The sequence below is a fragment of the Vitis vinifera genome, chromosome 13 (genome assembly GCF_030704535.1).
Source record: "Vitis vinifera cultivar Pinot Noir 40024 chromosome 13, ASM3070453v1".
Taxonomy (NCBI): domain Eukaryota; kingdom Viridiplantae; phylum Streptophyta; class Magnoliopsida; order Vitales; family Vitaceae; genus Vitis; species Vitis vinifera.
Genome location: NC_081817.1, coordinates 24,155,469 through 24,169,343, shown reverse-complemented (window position 1 = coordinate 24,169,343; position 13,875 = coordinate 24,155,469). Strand labels below are relative to the sequence as shown.

General features: G+C 35.9%; 1 protein-coding gene across 2 annotated transcripts; it reads right to left on the bottom strand.

The window, feature by feature from the left end:
- Nucleotides 1-397: 397 nt before the first annotated feature.
- Nucleotides 398-13,268, bottom strand: LOC100266995 (golgin candidate 6). Of its 2 annotated transcripts, XM_002272132.5 has the most exons (20): nucleotides 13,075-13,268; nucleotides 12,916-12,977; nucleotides 11,678-11,730; nucleotides 11,314-11,441; nucleotides 11,176-11,228; nucleotides 10,377-10,523; nucleotides 10,211-10,284; nucleotides 10,047-10,116; nucleotides 9,678-9,731; nucleotides 9,467-9,562; nucleotides 6,366-6,416; nucleotides 6,208-6,294; nucleotides 5,964-6,080; nucleotides 5,810-5,881; nucleotides 5,034-5,219; nucleotides 4,750-4,853; nucleotides 4,520-4,568; nucleotides 4,016-4,081; nucleotides 2,213-2,977; nucleotides 398-1,178 (listed from the first exon to the last, which is right to left on the bottom strand). In XM_002272132.5, exons 2-20 carry the CDS (start codon nucleotides 12,937-12,939, stop codon nucleotides 627-629), a joined length of 2,748 nt encoding a protein of 915 aa, XP_002272168.1. In that variant the 5' UTR covers nucleotides 12,940-12,977; nucleotides 13,075-13,268; the 3' UTR covers nucleotides 398-626. The 2 variants fall into 2 exon arrangements, with proteins under 2 accessions (XP_002272168.1, XP_019079784.1); XM_019224239.2 differs by lacking the exon at nucleotides 5,034-5,219.
- Nucleotides 13,269-13,875: the final 607 nt, after the last annotated feature.

Genomic DNA, 13,875 nt, shown 5'->3' with positions numbered 1-13,875 from the left:
AGTATGGACAGTAGAGAAAAGCTATTCAAGTCTTGAAATTTATTTTTCATTCGAGGAAACAGACACTTCAATATATAGGCGGAGATGGGAGGGTAAAATGTACTGATGTTTGTTTCACAATTCCACTTTACTAGGCCAAGGAAAAGAATAGGGAAAAATATTTTTACCCTTCTTTGGGATCTCAAAGTTCTTGACGGATGTTTTCAGAAAGCAGGATACGCTATTTTTGATGAATGATTTTAAGAATTTATGACACTTCATCACTAGCATAAAATCTACACTAGAGCATAAAATCTGGAGAGCCCAACAAGATTACAAGAGTCATTTACCGGTTTCCCCACACCATTGTTTTTTGTCTGAACTTGGATAACCACTCGTATTCACAGACAGGTAAGGGTAGTCAAAGCAAACATTAACATAAATGATCCAGGAAGGTCTCAAGGAATAATAAATATAAGCCCACCTTCAGCAGATGATTATATTGTCCCCAGTGTTTCACCATCATTAGCAATACCAATAGACTGTACAATTCACCAAGAAATGTACAAAGGAGCAGTCAACACAACCAGCCCTTGCTAGGAAAAGACTAACTTTAAACATAGAAAAACTCACAAGAAAAAGTATCATCAGTCTTCTTCGTCTTCACTATCTTCAGGTAGCCCCATATCATCACCAATCCCCTCAAGCAGTTTGTCTACATCCTCTCCTAACTCCAGCAACCTTGCACTCAGCTTCTCCACTTTGCTCTGCTCTTGCCCAAGGCACACAAGTAAATCATTCAACTCTGCTTCACTCTCCTTCTGGGCTTCTTCCCTTGCCTCTGCCTTTATTGCATCAATATCAGGACTTGGGGTGGCCCCTCCACTCTTTAAAGCTTTCACCTCCTTTTCCAGATGGTAATTGGCCTGTTCTAGACTGTTGTAAGCATCAGATAAGCTCTGCAGATCAGATTCCATCTTCCCAGCTAAATTTTGATACATGGATGCCTCAGATTCAATCTTGGCTTTCTCTGTCTTGAGCATCTCCAAACGTTGAGATGCTTCTTGAAGATCTCTTCGGAGTGTCTCCACCTGAACTCGCTCTGAGGCACCACCAGCTCTCTGCTCGGGTTGGGAAATACTGCCCCCACCTGTCTTGGCCAGGTCCTCAGCCAAATTTGCATTCCGACCAAGAAGATCCTTAAAGGAAGGGAAGAAACACAAAAAGAGCCAAGTCACTGGCAATTGAATACATGCTTAAATAAATGCACATACTGCTATTCTTTTCATCTGAAGTCTTATAGTTGTAATTAATTATTTTCCACCTAGCACTTGGAGAAACATCATGATAAGGACCTCAATGCAATTTACCAGATGTTCTAGAACGTTAACGCAATTTGGAGCAAAGTTTAACATGGAATAGCTAGTGATGATTGAAGCATTTCATTTGCTGAGGAAAATGAAGTTGTGTAATTGTGAAAATGAGTGAAGCAAAAGATGAAAGAACTTGACTGCCTTATGGGACATTAAAAAGGGTAGTTGCAGTCCACAAAGACCATAACAAGAGATACAGCTCCAGAAACACAACTTAATGCGCTCCACTATTATAAGTTCCTGATCAAAATAGTCGGGATGGCATCAGTTCAGGATAACAAGAAAGGAAACTATCTAAGATCGCTTGGCCATGCACAATGAAGGCCAGAAAATGCATCAGCCATGATTATGATGAGTGATATAAGTTGAAGGTGTCAAAAGGACAGGAAGGCCAACAAGAACATGGATCTAAGAGCGTACGAAAAGATAAGGAGTTGGCAGAGAATGTGGATATAAACAGAGCCATATGGTGAAAAGAGACTCATGTAGGTCTGATTACAGTTAAGGCTTGGTAGGTATTCATCACCAACACCGGAAGTTGATACAAATACAAACTTATATAAAACCAATTTAGCACCAACTATCAGCTAAAGGACCAAAAAAAGTTGGATGGATATAGTCCTAAGCCGTCACCAACACTAGAAGATAAAAGATGGCTTCTGGAGTGAAAAGTGACACAAGTACAAACTTAAGTATGACCCATCAAATGGCTGTTCAATTCTATTGCAAAATGTGGACATGAAGAAGCAGTGTGCTTCATGCTAGCCTTTCTTTTTCTTTTTTTTTTCGCTTTCTTTCTTTCGAAAGGTTAACTTTTATTAAGAAACAATTCCAAAACACACAACTTGTATGTGAAATACCTGTATCTCAGAGCACTGCTTCTCCACAAATGACTTCAACCGCTTGATATAATCTCCATCACTTTCCCCACTCTTCTGTTCTAATTCTGCTGGCACCACTGCCACCTTGCTCTTTGGCTGACTGTAAACCTCTATAATGTTTTCTCTAATATCCAACTCCAATTTTTTCACAAGGTTAACAAATTGAGCATCAAAAGTAGATATGAGAATTGGATGGTCCTCATTCTGATTGCTTGAATCATTCTCCTCAACATCTTCAATCTCAGCCATACTAGCGGCATTAGACCTTGTTAAGGCTTTACGGGGCTGGGCTGGCTTTGCCGAGGAGAAAAGAAAGCTTTTTTGCATCTCATCAAACTTCAGAAAGTATGAAGTCAGTCCAACTTTCTGGCTTATGGAATCAACTATTGTAAAAGCATCCTTCCCACTTTCACTAGACTTATTATAGAGAACACATTCACCCAAGAGAACTGCTGTCAGCCCCCTTATGCACACAGTTGCAGATGGATTTGACACTAACTCCAGCAGATATGTAAGGTGGGGGCGTGAATCGAGGAAGCAGTGTACTGCATTTGGGCAATCTGCTAGCCAGGTGACCAGAAGTTTCAGAATAATAGGTTGAACATACAGGTTTCCAGTTGGGCTTGACTTTCCATCTTTACTTTTCATGGAAGATGCAAGAGCCAAGTACTTCACCATACGGTGCATTAATGGCTCTGGGGCTCCAAGGGAAGGCATAGGTGCCTCAAGTTCAATTCGCAGGACCTGCAATTTTTGTCCAAAAATTAAAATGTTATAAGGAGACCACCAAAAAACTTCATGCATGGAACAGATCAAATATTAAAATTTTCTTTTGTTTGTTGTTAGAAATGAAACATATTACAAGGAAAAGGAGATACAGAAGGGAAGATGATATCTAATCATTGATTTATTCATCCCCAAATTTTTTACTTTCTACATGCACAAATTTAAGTTTTTTCTGAAACTTTCCATTTTGTAAGTAAATATTTCTAAAGATGGTAAATATTTGGGATGGAAGGTGGAAAGCAGAGCAGGTCAGTAGACAAAGAAGACCAGCAGTAAGCTTAAAGGTGCAACTCTCTCCACAAAAACACAACTTCAATCAACATCCATAGCTGCTAACAACAAATAATATGTGAAGAAAAGCATGGCATTTACCAGCAAAGTTCATGGAATCAAAATGAAACTCAGGAATAAAGAAATAATATAAAGCTAAAATAGAAATAAGCAGTGAGTATTTTTTTTATTTTTTTTTTCCTTTTTGATAGCGAGGATAACATTAATAAGTTTAAGAATTAATCGTTTAAAAAGGATGAAATAATCCCAAATTTGTATATCTAACCTCTCCAATTAACTCATTTTGACATAAATGTCCTTCAATATTTTGATTATTTACATGTAAGTTTTAAAATAGAAGGTTATTTTTACAAGCAAAAAGTGAGGATATTTTTATCAAAATTGGGAATTTTTTAAGCTAAAAAAAAGTGGAGGGTTAAATTTACGAATTGAGGATTATTTCATCATTTTTAATCAAATAACCTTAACTTTAAAGGGAGAAGAATTGCCAAGTATTGATGCACAATATGGGATTTCAAATTTCCCTCCAAGAATGGAATGAAAAATAGCAAATAGGGAGGAGGTGAAAGAACTTAACTCCAGGTTAGCTAAAAGGTTGTCCATAATTTTCAAGGGCAATATTTTTTTTTTCTTTGTACTTTATAATTATAAAAACAGTACTCTCGAACTGAAAAGCAGATGCGAAAAGGAAACATAATGGCTTACCCTTTCCTTGCACTGTATATTGTTCTTCAGTATGTAAGAAAGAACACTAGCAGCTCTGCAGCAAGTCTGCAATTCAAAATATTAGTTGGATGCTTTCACGTAGTAAGCAGCAAGCAATGAAAAAAATAATGATGTGGTGCAGATAAAATATTAAAGATTATCAATGAGATTATCAACGATGTTATGCAAGTAAACAAATAATACTGAGATATAATTTAGTCCCTACAAAGAGAAAAGGAAACAAAGGGTGGGTCCAATTATTTTCAAACTGGCATATAACCACTTCAGGGCAACAATCAAACACCAACTGTCTCAGTAAGGCTGAGGATTGTGTTTGATGATTTCCAAACTGGCAGATAGCCAGGCAAGAATCAAACACCAGCTGTTTCAGTACAAGGCTAAGAATAGTATCCCCTTATGAAAGGACAATGTCCTAAATGGAAAAAGGGGAGAAAATTTGTGCATGCTCCTTTAGTATGGGCTTACTTTAAGAAGTTATGTTACCTCAAGATCACCATCATTTTCATTCAACGTAAGACCACGTAAAAGCATGCTGCCATAGGAACAAAGTATTGAAAGATTATTCCTCAAAAGTAGCTAGTAAAGATGAAAAAATGGAAACGGATAAGTTTAAACTAATGCAATAGAAATTGATACATCATGAAATATTAAAATCTCAAGATGCACTTATAGAAGTAAAATTGCAGTATTGAATACATTAAGAGTCCACAAACCTCCCAAATGACATGTTCACATCCTCTTCAAGTGGAGCATGAGTCATTAAATGTGGTTGAGGGATTAATGTGGATGCCAACATGGTTTGGCCATCAGAATTTTTCTGCTCGAATGAGGTAAGGAAACAAATTTAAAAATGAATCAAAAGTGGGATCAAGGTGCAATGGTTTACATGATTGAAAAAATCTAGTCAGTAAATAATGTACAAAGTGTGCGCAAAAAGGAAAAAAACAAATTATTAAAAAAAAAAGACCAACTGAAAGAGCAAGTATGCAATATGAACCTCACAAAAGCACTTAAAAACATAGTCAGCTGCAATGAATTCTTGCACACTAGAGGTCCGCAAAATGATACGGAGAATAGAATTCAGAGCAGGTTCTACATGTGGCTCCTCTCCAAGGACTTTACTTGCAAGAGCATCGAGATTCTTAGGGTACCCAGCAATCAAATCACCAATGCATTGAAGTGCCTGACAAAATATATTGATGGAGTTTTAGAGAGGTATGAACTAATTTAGACATTTAAGAAAGAGATGGAGAGAGGGAGAGACACATTAGGAGGAAGGAGAGATGTGTAAAACCCTACATGACACTTTCAGGCCCCACATGCTTGCACATTTAAACAATACAAATTTGATAACAAGTTTAAATCAATTTAACCTTTTCTGATCTAAAATAATTATAATAATAAGAATAATAATTAATAAATAAATTTAATCTTACAGAAAGGTCGACAGGATATAATATAACAAATAAACAAGACAACATTACCCCATATATGGGGTAAAATTTCAGCTGGTACCAAAACCTATCATCAACAACACTAAAAGTGAATCTGGAGTTCTTTAATAAGGTCTGAAGCTGCTTACATTTGCACATTGCAAGTGAATCTTTTAACTATATGTGAGAGCTACCAAAGCATATAACTCGATGTAATAAAAGCGAATCTACATTATTCTTCACATCAATTCCAAAGTTGCTTATGTTCTTTGATTAATATTGAATCTTTTAACTCAGAGAGAGACAGGAGTGGAGGGGTTGTTCCAGATAGCTGTCTTACCGCACAACGTACTGCAACAGGAGCCCATTGGCTCTCAACTCCCAACATCAGAAGATGGTCCAAAACCTTTTTCTGCAATCGGTCCAACATAATAGGCGAATGAGGTGATAATTCTCCAGGTATGACCATAGCAAATAATGAGTTTGTAACAAACCTGAACCAAGACTGTTTTATTGGTCAACAACCTGTTGGCATCTTTCGCAGACTCGGCTTCTGGACCTCCCATCAGTAGCAAGTTAATGGTTTCCAATGCACTGAGAAGATTTATCGTCTACTGGCATGGTGTTTGTTTAAAAACGAAAAAAAATGACCAGTAAGGTTTTATGATATCATAATCAAGGATCTAAAACGTCAAATCATAGCAACCAAGTAGAGTTACAAACAACTGAGTATCTAACCTTTTGTTGTGTAAAACTGTAGGTACTTCCTCGAAGCTTCAGAATTGATATCAGGGGGTCAAAGCCCATAGTCTCTCTCAATAGTATCTAAACCACAACATGCAATGGTTAGGGAGGGGAAAAAACAGCAACCATATACAACAACAAAGTTGACAAACCTGATTAGATGCATTATTACGGAGGAGATTATTCAACAATTCAAGACAGTCCTGAGAGATAGCAAATGTATTAGTAACATAATCAATGCATTCACAGATTTCTCACTTTTTTTGTTTTTTTGGATATGCACAGGAACTATATACATATAAATAAAAACAATTTACAGAATGAGATACAGCAAAGGCCCACCAGAGGTCGTAGATCACAGGCCTCTAGCTTACCTTTCTATGGAAAGGAAGCTTTAAGTACACACAAGCAATATGGGAAGTATACAAAGGATACCAAACAAAAAATAATAATCATGTTTTCATATATCATGCATAATATTGCATTGTGTATCAAAAAAATTTCATATGGTAAAAACTCAAATAGAAAAATACGCATTTATGTACATATGTATTGGAAACGTGAAGTACTAAAAAATGATGCCCATGGAGCGATGTGTAAGGTTGACATTGAAAAGGCATATGATCATGTGAACCAAGGCGTTTTGCTATCAATTCTTGAAAAGTTGAGCTTTAGGTCAAACGCATAAATGGATTGGATGGATTAAGTGGTGCATATCTTATTTGTTCTTGTTAATGACACTCCCTCTAGCTTTTCTCAACATGGTAAGGTCTTGAGATAAGGGTACCGTTTCTCTCCCTACTTATTTATGTTAGCAGGAGGCCCTTAGTCACCTTCTTAAGAAGGCCAAGAGGGAAGCTACCTTTCAGACTTTAAGGTGGGGGGGAGAGGCAGCAAGGGGTTGGAAGCATCCCATCTCCTTTTCATTATTGATATTATTTTACTTTGGGAGACTTCTCAAGATCAAATAACCAATTTATGTTGGTTGTTCATGTGATTTGAAGCCATCTCAGGGCTTAAAATAGATTCAGATAAAAACAAGTTGATTTCAATTGGAATGGTAAACAACATGGTGGAGTTGACCACTGAGAATGGTCGTAGGGTGGGAGAGCTTCCAACTACTTACTTAGGTTTTCCTTTGGGTGCCTCTTTTAAATTGATGTCAGCTTGGTATGAAGTGGAAGAGCATTTCCAAAAAAAAGCTATCAATGTAGAAAAGGCAATATATCTCCAAAGGAAGGAGACTTACTTTGATACAACACATATTATCTATGTATCTATTTTAGGCCCTTATTTGGCATCTCAAGGAAAGTTAGATTAAGATGAGGAAAGATTCAAAGAGATTTCCTATAGGGAGGTGGTGCTCTAGAGAAGATCCGCATCTAGTAAAATGGTCTATTGTTTGCACAGACAAGAGGAAAAGGGGTTTGGATGTTAGATGTCTCACTTTGCTTAACAAGGCCCATCTTTGCAAGTGGGGTTAGTGATATGCATCCGAAAGTGAAGCACTTCGGAAGTAGGTTATAAGTAGTCAATATAGGAGGAAGAAGAGGAGGGGGTGGGGGGTGGGGGTGCTCTTGTGAACTAAAAAATGCATATGTGGTTGATTTATAGAAAGCTATTAGGAAGGAGTGGGATCTCTTTAACTGTAAAGATTCCTTTTTTATGAGATAAAGAAAGAAGGGTAAAGTTTTGGAATGATAGGCAATGTGGTGAGAAGCCTTTGTGTGCCTTCTTCTGCTCATTGTATGCCTTAGCCATTTCAAAAGAGGGGTGGGTGACAAACTTATGGGACCAAACGTTTGAAGGGGGTTCACTAGAACCCTCATTTCTCTAGGCATTTGAATAACTGTGCGTTGGGCAATATGGAACATTTTCTTTATAGACTACAAGGGAGGTCAATGAATAGGGAAAGAGGATAGGGTGGTTTAGTTGGATTCTAGTAATGGAGCCTTCTTCGTCAAGGCTCTTTATTTTATCTTAAAAACAAGTTGTTCAATTCCTTTTTCATTAGGGATTATTTGGAATTCTAGATTCCATCTAAGGCAATTTTTTTGCTTTGGAAGCCAATAAGGTAAGGTGTTGATTTTAGATCAGCTCCAGAGAAAAAGGTGGCTGTTGGTAAGCTTGTCATGTTGAACAACCAATTTTCCTTAAAGCTTAAGCTTATAGGATTTGGGCCCACAATACATATAATGCACTCTAATACCCTCCCTCACTTGTAGCATCCATTTTTTGCCTACACTTGGGCTTAATAAATTGAGTAAATAAATATATAGTGGTGAGGTTCAAACATTTAAACTCCCACCAACCAAGGCTCTAATATCATATTGAATCACCATTTTCCCTAAAAGCTTAAGCTTGTATGGTTAGAGATCACAATGGATATCATACACTCTAACAATAAACAAATGCTTTCTTTGTAAAGTCAAGGAAGAATCTATTGATTACATTTTTCTTCACTGTTGCTTAGTGTATCCTAAATTCTTTTTTCCACAGTTAAAGGGACTCCACTAGGAGGAAACAAACTAAAAAAGGTGTGGATAGCTACTCATTTATGCATTTTTTTCATACACCATGGGAGAAAAGGGATCAAAGATTGTTTAGAAATGAGGGAAGTCGGACCAAAGCCCATAAAGCACTTTTTTCAAAAGTCTTTTCTTGTGGATTAAGTTTTGCATAGATGAAGGCTCCATGCCTCTAATTGATTTGTTGATTGGTCGGATTGTTGATGAGGAAGGGAGTAGCTTTCTATGTTCTCTTATCTTGGTTGTGCCTTTCGACGCCTATTGTATATGTCCTCTATATTTTGATGCTATTTCCTTTGGTGCTTTTTATATAACATTCTCACTTTCTCCTTTAGAGTTTTTTTATCATGGTTTTAAAAACTGGACCAGACCGACTGGTCCAACTATCAGCCGATCAGGGTTCTGATCTAGCAAATTGGACAGGAAAGTGATCGAACCAGAATCAGACCGGTTCCCTCCGAACCTTCCTGTTCAACCATTTTTTTTTCCCAGTATCAAAACAAATTTTAAATGTTGTAAAGATTTTGACAAGGTAATGAATTTTAAGAATCAATCTACTGTGTACTTAAATCATTATATCTATTCCATGTTGAAACAAATATCTTACAACCTAAAAACCATGGATTGCACAAGTCAACTAGCAGAAACAAGTATTTCATCAGCAAACAAGCAAATTAGTTGTCTAGACCATCAAATATAAAGGAGACTGCAAGGCAATGGATCACCTGCACAACAACACCTCCTTCTGATCCTCCTTCCTCCTTAATGATGCTAAAGATCTTCTCAAATGCACCCTCAAAGACCAAAATTTTTTGAATTTCCTAAAATTATTGAATTATATTAGTTTGAGGCAGAACTAAACACATTGTAAGGAAAGGTACCAGAAAAAAAAAAAAAAAAAAAAGGTCAAACAACCATTAAACAGAAAAAACCCACCTCAGCTTCACGGGTCAAGTAAGTAAGAAGTAACAAGGCCTCATTCCTTATAACCTAGAAGAAAGAAAAAACAAATATTTTACCAAAATCCAAAAGCAATGAAGAAATGGAAACTGTTTTTAACTTTTTTCTTTCTTATAAAGTTCTGTAAAGCAAAATGTCCAGAAAATTTTTCAATAATACTTTTTCATGTATAAAGGAAAAGGTGAAACCATAACATTCATGGGTTAATCAAGAAAACAACTGAGAAGTTACACTAAAAGCATTTATGATTTGATATTGTAATTTCTAGAAAGCCCAATTAACTTTAAAAAGTAGCAATTATAATAAGAAAAGGGTAAAGTATGGTTTGGTTAACCAGCTTCACACCTCACGATCCATAAGCATATCCATAAGCCGAGTGATCCCACGAGGAATAGTCAGAATTGCTTCCTGTAACCTGAACCAGAATTCAGGACGATTCTTTTCCAAAAGAAAAAAATGATAACCTAAAGTTCAAGTACAAGAGCAAAAAGTATCTGAGGAAAAAATACCTATTAGGCGAGTTTGTAAGAAGAGCTGTCAATAGCTGAAGTGTATAATACCGTATATAGAAATCCTCCTCTGTCTGTCAAAGTACCAAAACAACAATTAAACTAACAAATAAGCCAATCAAATTGGTTTGCTAACATGTTGTAGGCCAAAATAAAGAATTCTCACCAACAAACTCAGAAGAAGAGAAATGTTTTCTGCTTCTCTGGAAAGCAAATCAGTGTTCATTAAAGCTGGTTGAACCTCATTCTTTGGCCCTTTTCCATGATCTATAGGAGTCAAGGCACTTACAAGAGTTTCTAGAGCACCTCGAACCTACAGGCATTCAATGCAAGGACATTTTCTCTCTTCAGAGTATAGTAAAATGAGGATAAGGAACATATTCATGTCAAATTCATAAACATTACAGGAGATAGGGAAGATGGAAAATGACCATCTTAACATAAGCCAACATTGCAAAAAATTACAGTTCCATACAAATCATTTTCCATCAGTTATGTAAAACATCCAGTCAAATAATTTTACCAATAAGCGGGTTAACAAACTGGACTGCTATAGTGCTATTTTTAAAATAAAATATGTTAAATGCTTTAACTATTAAAAAAATCTATTTAAGGTTTTAGAGTTAACAAGGTTAGTTAATTTGAAATGTTAAATTTAACTTTATTGTTACAACTATAATTTCATTTTGGCTGTATCATTTCTATATTTCATGGTTTTTATTTTAGTAAATACATTTTGCCTATGACAGCCAACACAGATGGACTAGAAGAATGATTGCTACTCTGTTTACCACTTAGATTTATATTTTGTTCTCCAGTTCATTTGTTTAAACAGAGATCATTAGGCATCCATGAACCAGAAAAAGTATCAAACGGAAAACATGGGAAGTGGTGAAAGATAAAAATAAAAAATAAAAATGGAAGATGGTGGAAGATTAAGAAACAAGGAAGAGAAACTGAGAAACCATTTCAACATCATCACGCTCTTCCTTCAGGACACCCATGAGTATTGGAAAGCCTGCAATAAAGGAAAATGAAACATACAATACATCACATAAATGATAAAATTAAGCCGCTTCATCAATATGCAAAAACCCACTCACCCATTGCTCCAAATGCTAGCTGGGCAGCACGACTTTCTGCTACAACAGACTGCAGTTCAGCAACAGCAGTCCTTCTATCTTCTGCTAGCGCACCATTGCTTATACGATCAAGCAAGCGTTCAACATAGCTATTGATACAAGTTGTAAGTTATCAAGGTTCAAGATATTGGATTGGAAGAAAGGAGGATATTTATTTTTTTTTTATGAAATTCACATAGCATAAAATTCTGATAACCATATCTTCTATCAGTATATGCCAAAAATTGGCAGGTCCTCTATGGGATGGTGTTGCATCACCATGTCAATTATATACCCAGGAAATTACTTCAACCTAAGAACACATCAACACAGAAGATCACTTTACCTATCTTCACTTGAACCAGAATTCTCATTTCCAAAAACCAGCCCAACCATTCCCTGCAGAAGAAATGCAACTTAATTATTCAGTAATATAAAATCATGCATAGTAAAATTTCTGTAACTATCATATAACTAGTTTGGCAATAAATGGACACCAAAGGAATACAAAACAAAATCCGTTCAATCACAAATTAACTTAGAAATGGGAGCAAAAATCATGAATCCAAAGGTTTAAAGCATTACTTAAGAAAAAGTAAAATGAATAATAGCAAAAAAGAACTATATCATTGACAAGTAAACTCAACAACCAACTGCTAAAAACAATTCCTGAATTCTTCACTTTCTACAACAATGTTTGCATGTTAAGTGCCCTATGATTGGTTGACTGTCAACGCTGAATTTATAATTCTAGTACATGTGGACACTCGATGCAAAACCGGAACTATATCATGGACAAGTAAACTCAATAACCAATCACCCAAAACAATTCCAGAATTCTTCATCTTCTACAACAATGTATGCAAGTTAAGCTTCCAATGATGGGTTGAATGCCAAGCCTGAATTTAATTTCAAGTACATGTGGACACTGGATGCAAAACCACCAAGGGTTAGTTCCATTACCAGTTCACCCCTCTTAGAATCCCAGAGACAGGACGCCCAAGGCAGTGGCAATCTTTCTAGGCTGCGCACATTCTTAGACTAGACTCAACCAACATAAATGAACCAATTCAAGACAAAATCGGCCATTACCCAACATCAATCTGGTTCCAACACCTTGAACCTGAATTCCTTGAAGTAAAATGACTTTGTTTGTTTATTTTTTTTTCCATTCTTTATGGATATATATTCAGGATTCAGGCTTAAGCAAAAAATCTCTAGACCCGAGTAAGTGGAAAAGAGAAATGAAAATCACAAAGGACGTGCTCGGATACTGCATGGAAACTGAATACCTCCGCTGTACTCTTTGTAGCATTCAAAAGTATATAATCCTGTAAAGTTGGACCATTTGAGACAATTGGAATCATTCCCACAACCGATTCAATGGGGCCTCTTCTATAATTCCACTAAATCCCCATACTCAAAAAAATTCCATATTATTTACATTGATCGGGAAGCTGTTTCTGCAATAACTGTTTCGCAACACAAAATGGAAACTCGATCTGCATGCTCTATAATCTATTCAAAGCACATTTCAAGCAAGAAAGATTGGAATAACTAACCCAAAAGAAAATTTCAACTTACCTTGTAACCAGAAACCAAATCCATTTTCCCCAGTATCCAAACACCCGAATTGTATCAAAAACCTAAACCAAATTCAAAAAAGGTCACCGCACACGATCTGATCAGAAACAATTAGGGTTTCGAGAACAAGAAAATATAATAGAAATTTACGTCAATGACCTGAAACTAGCTAGAAGAAAGAGAGAAAGGAGAGTGGGCAACTGAGTTGACTAGGATAACGCGGTGGTGAACACCGATCACCGTCGTCGGAAGTAGTAAGGATACGAGAGGGCAAGGGTTTGGAGCTGCAAGAGAGGAGAGGGAGAGACAACGGAGATAGAGACTTGATTCGACGGGTTGCAATATACGTGAAAATTTTGCAAAACAGGAAATCATTTCCCATCTCAATGACCTGTACAACCGGTTGCCACTTCATTACAGCACAAATGACCACATGGGAAATGATCCCATACTTTCCGAAATTTTATAGGTGTTACACCCTTCTTTCAATTGGTTGAACTAAATATAGGATATTTTTTGAAGACACATTTACTAATTTATTAAATTTGCCTGAGAAGAATGCCCTTGTCTTACAGTGGGAGGCAACTCCTATCAAAAATTTTATAACCAAAATTAAAATAATTTTAAAAAAGTAAAGTTAGAATTTTGAGTGGACAAATCTTCTTAGTAGAAAAATCTACTGTCTCGGTGAAAAAGAGATTTAAGATAATTTCTTTATTTATATGCATTATGCATACTTTTTTAACCTTTTGTTTTTCTATAAATAATTTCTTTATTTATATGAAATAAAACACATTTTGGAGATAATTATTTTTTTAATTATTGTGAATTATTATAAAATTTATATAAAAATTCAATTTTTTTTCTTAAAATTAGAATTCTTTTTCATGTTGAAAAAGACAATGTGACAAACAATAATAATGATAAAATTGATACTTACCAAATTTAATTTTTTAATTT